A 13,690-nucleotide genomic window follows, 5' to 3' on the forward strand; every position below is an offset into this window, starting at 1 on the left:
GAACTTTAGCTAGGGATGGTGCCTTCCTTTAGTCGGGACCTGCGAGTCTCTCGCTATCCGAATTTAGGATATGTGTCCAGTTAGCCAGTTGGGGTGATTAGTTCTGTGGTGAGACTGCTTGAACTATTAAAAGCCTGGACCTATTTCCTTCTGAGACTCTGCTTCTGGGGTTTTGCTCCTTTTCCTAATCCTATTTTGGATTCTGGGATCTCAGGATTGGTCGGGGTGTTCTCTGGTAGTGGGAACTTGGGCTATGTCCTTGATCTATCTACCTGTCTGGGTCAGATTTGGCCAAGTATTAGAATATTTATTACTCCTTACTGAGTATCCCATGTCATCTGGGAGTTCCTGGGTGGCTAGCACCTTTGAGTGTGGGTTTCGACTGCTGGCGTGGGGTTCCAATTTCTGTTGCTCCTTAGGGTTGCAATTTCCTGGTCGGTTGCTAGTGTCCCCGTGGATTTCTGTTTGCAAGTAATTGGGGTTGGCTGTGCCTCTGTTTTATACCCACTTAACCGGTGGTTCGGACCTTTGGGTCATTGTTGTTCTTTCCAGTTCTTTCCCTTTCATAGGGACTATTCTCCTTTCTTTGGAGATGAGGTCCTTTTTTGTTTAAGACCTCTTTAACTCGGGAGGCATAGGGTGGAGGTGGTCCGCCTGGGGCCTTCCTGGTTCTAAGCAGATTGTGGGCCTTGTTTTGATAGATACTTATCAGTTTATGGCCTTATCTGGGGTCGGGTTGTCCTTGTACTCTGGTGATATGGTTCTTCCATCTCTTCACTCGTTCCTGTATCAGTTTCGGGATTCTTTTGGTTCCTGTACTTGATCTGTGTGGCTGGGTTGGTCCAGCTGGGTATAACTACCCTGCCTAGTAAGCTGAAGGCTTAGCGTTTGAATCCTGCTGTGGCAGCTTTCTTAATAAAGGAATGTCCGAGCGGTCTAGGGATCGAGGTATCCTTTGTCTGTGAGAGCTTGTTAGCTCAGTCTGCGGGGAGAGGTTTTTTCTTTCTCCTTGTTCCTACACAGGAGATGGTTTTCTCTACCTTCGGATTCCGAGGGTATATTCTCCTTTTCGGGAGGCCTTGATGGAGGCTTGTGTTCTCCTTTTTAGGGGCCTAAGTGTAGGTTGGGTGACTTAGGTTGCTGGGAGAATGCCCTCTGTTGAGGTATTGTTTTTATACGGTCCACTTACTGTGGACTGCTTCTTAATTCCTTGCAAGCTCTTTGGTGTCGTCTTGTTATGGACATGGTGTTGTTGATCCTGCGGTTTTGTCCTGGGTCTATTGCTCAGTTTCATTATGAATACTTTGATATTCTGTGGGTGGGCGCAGGGAGGACTTTGCGTCTTCTGTCATGTCCTTGCTTGCAGGATGTTGAGGAGATGTTATCCCATCTCCATGTCCGGATTATTCTGAATTTTCGCTTCATGTGATGTGGCCTTATTCTCAGTTTAGATCCATTTTTGTCTCCGTGAGCCGGGTCTTCACACACTTGAGGTGTTTTCTGTCGTATTAAAGGAACCTTTTGGTTTCCTCGGTTCCTTGCCTTGCCCCTGGGGGCTTAAGGTGGTTGGAGGAACCTTTTATTGGGGCGATGGTATCTCTTGGAGTCGAGGCCGTTTGTGGTCTCTTGTTTGGCTCTGGCTTGACTGCGAGTCAGTGTCACGGGGGCTTTTCTTCAAATTTTTCTTTACATTTTTCTTGGCTTCGATGAAACAGGATTTTTTGTTGGGTTGTGGTTCAGGTCTGGTGCCCTCAGTTTGGGCTGCCTATGTACCTTCCCGTCTTGGCATTCAGTGTCCTCTTTAGCTTGGGTATTGATTTACCAAAAGTAATGAATGCTGCTATGGACTCTTTCCATTTAAGAAGAAAAACATAAATTATGCTTACCTAATAATTTCATTTTCTTCTGATGGAAAGAGTCCACAGCACCCCACCCGTAATCTGTGCGACGTCCTTATATTCTTCTGGCATCTTTTCACTCTGATATTTCTTCTACTGTTCCTTGTTCCTCGGCAGAATGACTGAGGGATGAGGGGAGTGGGAGGAGTATTTAAGCCTTTGCCTGGGGTGTCTTTGCCTCCTCCTGGTGGCCAGGTTCTTATTTTCCAAAAGTAATGAATGCTGCTGTGGACTCTCCATCGGAAGGAAAGAACATTTTCTGGTAAGCATAATTTATGCTTTTGCTCTCTCTCTCACCTTCTCTTTTGCTCTCTCTCCCCCCCCCCCCTCTCTTTTGCTCTCTCCCCCCCCCCTCTCTTTTGCTTTCTCTCCCCCCCTCTCTTTTGCTCTCTCTCCCCCCCTCTTTTGCTCTCTCTCCCCCCCTCTCTTTTGCTCTCTCTCCCCCCCCTCTCTTTTGCTCTCTCCCCCCCCCCCCTCTATTTTGCTCTTTTTTCCCCCCTCTCTTTTGCTCTCTCCCCCCCCCCCTCTCTTTTGCTCTCTCTCCCCCTCTCTTTTGCTCTCTCTCCCCCTTTATTTTGCTGTCTCTCCCCCTCTGTTTTGCTCTCTCTCCCCCTCTTTTGTGCTCTCTCTCCTCTCTTTTGCTCTCTCTCTCTCTCCCCTCTCTTTTGCACTCTCTCACCTTTTCTTTTGCCCGCTTTCTCTCTCACCCTCTCTTTTGTTCTCTCTCACCCTCTCTTTTGTTCTCTCTCCCCCCTCTCTTTTGCTCTCTCTCTCTCTCCCCCTCTATTTTGCAATCTCTCCTCTCTTTTGCTGTCTCTCTCCCCCCCTCTCTTTTTTGCTCTCTCTTCCCTCTCTTTTTCTCTCTCTCTTTCTCTCTTCCCCTATCTTTTGCTTTCGGTCTCGCTCTCTTTTGTTCTCTCTCTCTTTCCCTCTTTTTTACTCTCTCTCTCCCCCTCTCTTTTGATCTCTCTCCCCCTCTCTTTTGCTCTCTCTGTCTCCCCCTCTCTTTTGCTCTCTTTCTCTCCCCCTCTTCTGCACTCTCTCTCCCTCTCATTTGCTCTCTCTCTCCCCCACTTTTGCTCTCTCTCCCCCTCTCTTTTGCTCTCTCCCTCCCCTGTATTTTGCTCTCTCTCAACCCTATTTTTGCTCTCTCTCACCCTTCTCTTTTACTCTCTCTCACCCATCTCTTTTACTCTCTCTCACCCCTCTCTTTTGCTCTATATCTCCCCTCTGCTGCTCTCTCTCTCATGCAGACACTCAGATAGTCACAGCAGCTACCACCTGGCCCCGCCCCTGTCACGTTCAGACCCTACTCCTTCACAACCAGCTCCGCCCCTTTACAGTGCGGCTCCACCCCTTCACGGCCGGTCCGCCCCTACCCCCTTCGCAGATTAGGTGTCAGAAGTCAGTTTGTTGAAGGCCAGGTGTGTTTATCCTCATGCAGTCTCTACTGCACATGACAGCTTTGGACAAACACACTTGGCCTTTTATATTATAGGATTGTCAAAATAGAGCATTTGTCATTTAGACTATATTTACATGTACATAATACAGCTTATACATGTAACCTAAATACAGTTTTATATCATGTTTATACACCATACCCTCAGACAGACAGTACAGTACTGTAATCAGACAGGTAATATTTATATGTTATATAATACAGCTTATACATGTAACCTAAAGGTAGTTTTATATCATGTTTATACACAGCACCCTCAGACAGACAGACAGTAATCAGACAGGTAATATTTATATGTTATATAATACAGCTTATACATGTAACCTAAAGGTAGTTTTATATCATGTTTATACACAGCACCCTCAGACAGACAGTACAGTACTGTAATCAGACAGGTAATATTTATATGTTATATAATACAGCTTATACATGTAACCTAAATACAGTTTTATATCATGTTTATACACCACACCCTCAGACAGACAGTACAGTACTGTAATCAGACAGGTAATATTTATATGTTATATAATACAGCTTATACATGTAACCTAAAGGTAGTTTTATATCATGTTTATACACAGCACCCTCAGACAGACAGTACTGTAATCAGACAGGTAATATTTATATGTTATATAATACAGCTTATACATGTAACCTAAATGTAGTTTTATATCATGTTTATACACAGCACCCTCAGACAGACAGTACAGTAATCAGACAGGTAATATTTATATGTTATATAATACAGCTTATACATGTAACCTAAAGGTAGTTTTATATCATGTTTATACACAGCACCCTCAGACAGACAGTACTGTAATCAGACAGGTAATATTTATATGTTATATAATACAGCTTATACATGTAACCTAAAGGTAGTTTTATATCATGTTTATACACAGCACCCTCAGACAGTACAGTACTGTAATCAGACAGGTAATATTTATATGTTATATAATACAGCTTATACAGATAACCTAAAGGTAGCTTTATATCATGTTTATACACAGCACCCTCACACAGACAGACAGTACTGTAATCAGACAGGTAATATTTATATGTTATATAATACAGCTTATACATGTAACCTAAAGGTAGTTTTATATCATGTTTATACACAGCACCCTCACACAGACAGACAGTACTGTAATCAGACAGGTAATAATTATATGTTATATAATACAGCTTATACATGTAACCTAAAGGTAGTTTTATATCATGTTTATACACAGCACCCTCAGACAGAGAGTACTGTAATCAGACAGTAATATTTATATGTTATATAATACAGCTTATACATGTAACCTAAAGGTAGTTTTATATCATGTTTATACACAGCACCCTCAGACAGACAGTACAGTAATCAGACAGTAATATTTATATGTTATATAATACAGCTTATACATGTAACCTAAAGGTAGTTTTATATAATGTTTATACACAGCACCCTCAGACAGACAGTACTGTAATCAGACAGTAATATTTATATGTTATATAATACAGCTTATACATGTAACCTAAAGGTAGTTTTATATCATGTTTATACATAGCACCCTCAGACAGACAGTACTGTAATCAGACAGGTAATATTTATATGTTATATAATACAGCTTATACATGTAACCTAAAGGTAGTTTTATATCATGCTTATACATAGCACCCTCAGACAGACAGTACTGTACTGTAATCAGACAGGTAATATTTATATGTTATATAATACAGCTTATACATGTAACCAAAAGGTAGTTTTATATCATGTTTATACACAGCACCCTCAGACAGACAGTACAGTACTGTAATCAGACAGGTAATATTTATATGTTATATAATACAGCTTATACATGTAACCAAAAGGTAGTTTTATATCATGTTTATACACAGCATCCTCAGACAGACAGTACTGTAATCAGACAGGTAATATTTATATGTTATATAATACAGCTTATACATGTAACCTAAAGGTAGTTTTATATCATGTTTATACACAGCACCCTCAGACAGTACAGTACTGTAATCAGACAGTAATATTTATATGTTATATAATACAGCTTATACATGTAACCTAAAGGTAGTTTTATATCATGTTTATACACAGCACCCTCAGACAGACAGTACTGTAATCAGACAGGTAATATTTATATGTTATATAATACAGCTTATACATGTAACCTAAAGGTAGTTTTATATCATGTTTATACACAGCACCCTCAGACAGACAGTACTGTAATCAGACAGTAATATTTATATGTTATATAATACAGCTTATACATGTAACCTAAAGGTAGTTTTATATCATGTTTATACCCAGCACCCCCAGACAGACAGTAATCAGACAGGTAATATTTATATGTTATATAATACAGCTTATACATGTAACCTAAAGGTAGTTTTATATCATGTTTATACACAGCACCCTCAGACAGACAGTACAGTAATCAGACAGGTAATATTTATATGTTATATAATACAGCTTATACATGTAACCTAAAGGTAGTTTTATATCATGTTTATACACAGCACCCTCAGACAGACAGTACTGTAATCAGACAGGTAATATTTATATGTTATATAATACAGCTTATACATGTAACCTAAAGGTAGTTTTATATCATGTTTATACACAGCACCCTCAGACAGTACAGTACTGTAATCAGACAGGTAATATTTATATGTTATATAATACAGCTTATACAGATAACCTAAAGGTAGCTTTATATCATGTTTATACACAGCACCCTCACACAGACAGACAGTACTGTAATCAGACAGGTAATATTTATATGTTATATAATACAGCTTATACATGTAACCTAAAGGTAGTTTTATATCATGTTTATACACAGCACCCTCACACAGACAGACAGTACTGTAATCAGACAGGTAATAATTATATGTTATATAATACAGCTTATACATGTAACCTAAAGGTAGTTTTATATCATGTTTATACACAGCACCCTCAGACAGAGAGTACTGTAATCAGACAGTAATATTTATATGTTATATAATACAGCTTATACATGTAACCTAAAGGTAGTTTTATATCATGTTTATACACAGCACCCTCAGACAGACAGTACAGTAATCAGACAGTAATATTTATATGTTATATAATACAGCTTATACATGTAACCTAAAGGTAGTTTTATATAATGTTTATACACAGCACCCTCAGACAGACAGTACTGTAATCAGACAGTAATATTTATATGTTATATAATACAGCTTATACATGTAACCTAAAGGTAGTTTTATATCATGTTTATACATAGCACCCTCAGACAGACAGTACTGTAATCAGACAGGTAATATTTATATGTTATATAATACAGCTTATACATGTAACCTAAAGGTAGTTTTATATCATGCTTATACATAGCACCCTCAGACAGACAGTACTGTACTGTAATCAGACAGGTAATATTTATATGTTATATAATACAGCTTATACATGTAACCAAAAGGTAGTTTTATATCATGTTTATACACAGCACCCTCAGACAGACAGTACAGTACTGTAATCAGACAGGTAATATTTATATGTTATATAATACAGCTTATACATGTAACCAAAAGGTAGTTTTATATCATGTTTATACACAGCATCCTCAGACAGACAGTACTGTAATCAGACAGGTAATATTTATATGTTATATAATACAGCTTATACATGTAACCTAAAGGTAGTTTTATATCATGTTTATACACAGTACCCCCAGACAGTACAGTACTGTAATCAGACAGTAATATTTATATGTTATATAATACAGCTTATACATGTAACCTAAAGGTAGTTTTATATCATGTTTATACACAGCACCCTCAGACAGACAGTACTGTAATCAGACAGGTAATATTTATATGTTATATAATACAGCTTATACATGTAACCTAAAGGTAGTTTTATATCATGTTTATACACAGCACCCTCAGACAGACAGTACAGTAATCAGACAGGTAATATTTATATGTTATATAATACAGCTTATACATGTAACCTAAAGGTAGTTTTATATCATGTTTATACACAGCACCCTCAGACAGACAGTACTGTAATCAGACAGTAATATTTATATGTTATATAATACAGCTTATACATGTAACCTAAAGGTAGTTTTATATCATGTTTATACCCAGCACCCCCAGACAGACAGTAATCAGACAGGTAATATTTATATGTTATATAATACAGCTTATACATGTAACCTAAAGGTAGTTTTATATCATGTTTATACACAGCACCCTCAGACAAACAGTACAGTACTGTAATCAGACAGGTAATATTTATATGTTATATAATACAGCTTATACATGTAACTAAAGGTAGTTTTATATCATGTTTATACACAGCACACTCAGTCAGACAGTACAGTAATCAGACAGTAATATTTATATGTTATATAATACAGCTTATACATGTAACCTAAAGGTAGTTTTATATCATGTTTATACACAGCACCCTCAGACAGACAGTACAGTAATCAGACAGGTAATATTTATATGTTATATAATACAGCTTATACATGTAACCTAAAGGTAGTTTTATATCATGTTTATACACAGCACCCTCAGACAGACAGTACTGTAATCTGACAGGTAATATTTATATGTTATATAATACAGCTTATAGTGTAACCTAAAGGTAGTTTTATATCATGTTTATACACAGCACCCTCAGACAGACAGTACAGTAATCAAACAGTAATATGTATATGTTATATAATACAGCTTATACATGTAACCTAAAGGTAGTTTTATATCATGTTTATACACAGCACCCTCAGACAGACAGACAGTACAGTAATCAGACAGACAGACAGTACAGTAATCAGACAGACAGACAGTACAGTAATCAGACAGACAGTACAGTAATCAGACAGACAGACAGTACAGTAATCAGACAGGTATTACTTGTTTTTTTTAAATAAATATAGAATACATTTTGCATTTTAGATCAAAAATACAAAAAACAAAGGCAAAGGCAGAGAAAATTGTGATTTAGAGGTAGGGTTACCACCTCGGCCATGTTTTCCTGGGTACTTATTAGTTATACATGCTGCAGGGTGTGCAGGTAGGAACATGAATTTAAACCCTTGACAGCACACACATAATGACATTAAACAGCACTGTTCCCTCTCTGCCCACCCTGCAGCATGTATAACTCATAAGTGCCCAGGAAACCATGGCCGAGGTGGCATCCCTATTTACAGGTGGGGTAAAAAAATCATTGTTAATAATTTAATTTTTTATAAATATTAATTAAAAAGTTTGGATTTCAGAATAAATTTGGATGTTGGAATTCTGGATTTGGGAATGTGTACCTGTATTAAATGTATGTAGATTGTTGTGTATGATAAAATAATTATAATATAATGTGCATAATAATAAGGTGATCAAAAAGTATACACTGATGTTTTGTATTAAGTGTTATTGTTAGGATTAGGGAAACAGGCTTCTTCTCTATGCCTAAAATCCATCCTATGATGTTACCAACTGGGTCAATGTTAAAGTGAAGGTCAATTTGATGAATTAGTGCCCGGTTTTTAATAATCCTATTAAAAACAAGGGCACTTTAATTCATCAAAATTGACATTTCACTCGTTTTCTTTAAAAACTTACCTTTTAATCCTGGCAGCTGCTCTAGCGATTTCCCTGGCTGTCTGAAGCCTTTGCAGATGTCAGAAATGACGAATCCGGCTTCCTCCAATCACGGCTTCCCCCTGGGGAATCTTGGCCTGATGCAACGCAGCGATTGGAGGAAGCCAGATTCGTCAGTTTGGACCTGCAAAGATGGCTTGCGACGGGCAGAGGAAGTGCTGGAGCGGCTGCCAGGATTAAAATCTAAGTTTTTGAAGAAAACAAGTAAAATGTCAATTTTGATGAATTAAAGTGCCCTTGTTTTTAATAGGATTATTAAAAACCAGGCACTAATTCATCAAAATTGACCTTCACTTTAAAGAAAAATGTACCTGTTCTCTGTCTCACTTCTAAATAGGAGCCGCTCATTTTTACAACACGGCTGCTTGTTATATACCACAGTAGTTAAATGTTTTTATAGGTTTCAGTACATAAGGTTTAGGTAAATAAAATATAAAAGACCAACTGGAATGCCTGTTTAACTGACCAATCATATGTAAATGTTAGTATTTTTCACACCCTATAAGCACAAAGCAAAGCCATTCAGAAAAACGTATCAAGACTGCAGACACATTATCAAGTAGAGAAGTGCAATCGCCACTTGTGATACAGCATCGCGTGACAAAAGTTACCATTGCACAAGAGCTCTCTTGTGCAATCCTGGCCCCTGCTGTCACTCAACCAATTGCTCAAGAGCGGGGCATGTCCATCACCTCTGAAGTGGCGGAGAAACTAAAAAAGAAGCATACATTTGCACTTTGCAGGCTTGCTCTGCCCCACATCACTTTACATCTAAATACATTTTCCACATTATGGTCTAGATTACAAGTCCCAGGCTAATCTCATCAACAGCACAAAACTGGGCTCTCCTAAGTAAGTTATTAAAAGGTTTTATACTGGATTTTTATATCAGTATCTGTGCACGTTCTATAGCAGTGTCTATTACATGCCGTTGTAGTATACTGCCCTTTTAAATGTACAGAAGGAACAGCGAGATAAGAGTGGGACTAAACTATTAAACGTAAGGAAGCAAATCACAGAGCACCAAGCTAAATATATGAATGCCTTAATGACACAAAGGAGAAAGTATAATGTGCAAATGTAATAAAGGTCAAAGGGGAATATCTGTTTCACCCCTGCATGTAACTATGTGTTTAACTCTTGCATGAGGCTATAGTGTTGATCAAAATCCTGTAGAAAAGTTTATCAAATTATTAATCTATAAATCTCCCCTTAGACTTTAATGGGGATTTTTCTGTCTGAAAATGATTAGACATTTCTAAAGGATTGTGGTTAGTTCCTGTGTTTAACCCCTGGCTGCAGAGGGTGACACTATATAAATCTGAGCTTTATTGTGCACCAGCTCCGTACAATACAGAGAGAGGCAGCACATTGTGCCTTTGTGTGACACATCATTTTAGGCAATCTCACCTGAGAAGAGAGTTTGACACCATTAGACCCTAGGACCTGATTGTCTAAAGCTCTCTGCTCACTCTGGTGAGATTATCTCATCAGTACTTCATCAGAGCTGTTTATTTTGCTGGACAGATTCTGGGGTGCAGTATTTATATGGTGCGTAATTTCTCTCTATGCCTGCGAGTGACCATTGGGCTCTGTGTGAGGTTTTTAGTTTATCAGACGATGGACGACTATGCAGCTGTATTAAAACCCAGAATTTGTATTATTTCACTGCTGCAGATGTGGAGACTAATTTAACTTTATATCTTTTCAGATTGTGATACGTACTGCAAAGCATCCAAAGGAAAACTGAAGATTAACATGAAAAAGTACTGCAGGAAAGACTATGGTGAGAGCTATTAGATGCTGCATTTCTGATCAGAGAATGTCTAACATATATATCATCATACACTTGTTTCCTCATTTAAGGAATTGTCTGTTTGTACAAACTCTTCAGGGTCTCCTCTGCAATAAGCTGTTTGTCCCCACACTCTACCACTGGTTGTCCTAGAGATTTGTCCCAGTGTTTTTCACATTAATGCATAATAGACCTCTTTGGCAATGAAAAGGTTAAGTAATTAAGACTAATTACATTGCATAACAGCTGGGTGCCAATTAGAGTCTTTTTTCCAGCTACTTCTGTACATTCAGCACTTGGCCGCACAACATATATTTGGGATTGAGAATGGGATGTTTATTCCACTGTATGGAGGAGAACAATATATAATGATAATGAATATATCTGCACATTATACAGCCTTGTTATGCTGCTCTAGAGCATAGAAATACAACTCTGCAGAATATTGTACTATACTATTTCTATTCTATATTATTTAGGAACTATACAGCAAATTGTTTCTACAGTATCCTTATGTATATAGGTTGTGGTCAGTAATATACTTAGGCACGTCGCTATCCATCTTATTGGTAACTTAAGATATTGTGGGTGGTGATATTGTTAGTCTGCAGTAAAGGCTTAAACCTTAGGTTGTCAAAGAGAGGTTTAGAAGTGATCACTCTTCCAGTGGGGGTGGGACAGATAGGTACTAAAATGTTAATTTTCCATTGTTTTCTCTAAGTATTGGTCTTTGAGTATACAGTGGGACATAAAATCAATATGACTATATTTATTTATACACATACTGTTCATTCATATATACAGCTCTGGAAAAAAATAAGAGACCACTGCGAAATTTTCTTCCATATTCCAAATAAACATATTGTCATTTAGAGCATTTATTTCCAGAAAATGACAACTGGTCAAAATAACAAAAAGATAAGAATCTAGAACACTGACCCACAGGTTTGTACATTATGATTATTATTATTTATTTGTTTAGCGCCACAAATTCCGTAGCGCTGGGTACAGAGATAAGGGTTTACAATGACAAGGGTTAGTGATAAAGTACAAAACAGACTAAACAAATCTAGCACAGAACGAAGAGGGCCCTGATCTGAAGAGCTCACAGTCTACAGTATTATTGTGCTGCTCAAATTCAGTTGTGTATATTTATGAACTATCAAGTTTAGGAAAAATATCCACTAAAAATGTAGTCTTTTTTTAATTGAAAATAGCAAATTTCAGTTTAGAGTAGGAGCTTTAAGTTAAGGCCGTTATTCATACCACATTCCTGCCCCCAGCGCCAGACAGAGGGTTTGGGCACAGTCTGTTTGGTTTCTCCCGCTGGCTTCCCCCCCTCCCGGGTGAGCTGGCCATGCATTCTGTACCAGGCCTTGGATCTTGGCCACATCAGCCTAACAAGAAAGCTGACTGCATCCCGCACGGCTGCAGGACGGACCAGAGAAAGAGCTGACATCTAGCATTCTGCCTCCCCATGGGGGGTGGCTGACAAACCTCAAACGGGCATCTGAGAGATGCCTGCTGCTCCATTTAATATGTCCGCTCACTTACAAAATGCAGCTATTCCCCCACAGCGTGAGGGCTCCGGGACAAGAGGCTAATCCTGTGCTATGATTCCAGTCTCTCACAGGGGCACAGCTTTGTGCCAGCTTTCCCAGAGCACTGGTAGAGGGAGCAGAGGATTCTGGGATTGAATACAGGGCAGTTCATTTGTCACATCTTGGCTGAAAACAGATGGGGAAGACTGACTGCTATAGTAAAGGCCAGAAGGACAAAGGCAAAATGCCCAAGATGGATACAGGAAGACAGAAGAGATTCCAAAATCCTAAGCATCTTATATTATACTGTAAACATGCAGATGTGCACTATAGACACCAGAGGGATTCCAGCATAAGTGGGGGGGGGGGGGGGGTTCCTCTGAACGTGTAGAGGACAAACAGTGGTTGGTATTAACGGGTTAAAAATTGGGATCCCGGACCTGTATTGACTATGCGCATGAACTGGCTTTTCTGACCTGTATATAGAAATAAACATACGCATGCTCTGGTTGTACCTAGAGAAAGAATCAGATAAGATCTGCAGTTTCCCAGCTGGCAATAAAAGATTTTTGAAAGCTAAACCCCTTATTAAATTTAGCTGTTGTAAGACACAGCTTCAGTTTCCCGCTATTCTTTCTCATCCCTCCTCTCCTCCTCTCCGGTTACCTCATCACACTCCCGTTTACAGGACTTCTCCAGACTGGCTCCCATCTTGTGGAACTCTCTGCCTCACCCCACAAGACTCTCCCCTAGTTTTGAAAGCTTCAAGTGCTCCCTAAAGACTCTACTGTTCAGGGATGCATACAGCCTATGCTAACCTTACTTTATACCAGTTCCTCTCATCCATTGCTATCCGCCATGAACCCCCTTAGCATGTAAGCCTAAGAGTCCAGCTGTTTGTAGATCACCTTCCTAAAAGTGGATTACAACAGTGCAACTCTTGGCAGGGCCCTCTACCGATCTGATCCCTATAACTGTTTTGTTGTACTCCTCATTTGTTTATAGCGCTGCGGAATCTGTTGGCGCTCTACAAATAACCGATAATAATAATAATCCCGGTTTACAAGCTCACAAAATGATGTCAGGTGTTAAGTTCTACCCCCATTTCATCTAATGATCTACAGATTGGTAGTTTTTAGGAGAACATTAGCTCCTCTGAGTATGTTGCTTAGCAACTATAACCGGATGGTATAAAAGACGTGTTTCCATCTTAATGGGAGGAGAGTCCACTACTTCATTCATTACTTGTGGGAAATAAGAACCTGGCCACCAGGAGGAGGCAAAGACACTCCAGCCAAAGGCTTAAATACCTCCCCCACTCCCCTCATCCCCCAGT

General features: G+C 38.9%; 1 protein-coding gene across 1 annotated transcript in view; it reads left to right on the forward strand.

Annotated features, from left to right (window-relative positions):
• NTN1 (netrin 1) overlaps positions 1–13,690 on the forward strand; it is a 281,192-nt gene that overhangs the window by 229,106 nt on the left and 38,396 nt on the right. Inside the window, exon 6 of the mRNA XM_053710026.1 lies at positions 10,730–10,804. Coding sequence (XP_053566001.1) covers positions 10,730–10,804 — 75 coding nt within the window. The remainder of the gene's footprint in view (positions 1–10,729; positions 10,805–13,690) is intronic.

Source organism: Bombina bombina, chromosome 1, assembly GCF_027579735.1.
Source record: "Bombina bombina isolate aBomBom1 chromosome 1, aBomBom1.pri, whole genome shotgun sequence".
Classification (NCBI taxonomy): Eukaryota; Metazoa; Chordata; class Amphibia; order Anura; family Bombinatoridae; genus Bombina; species Bombina bombina.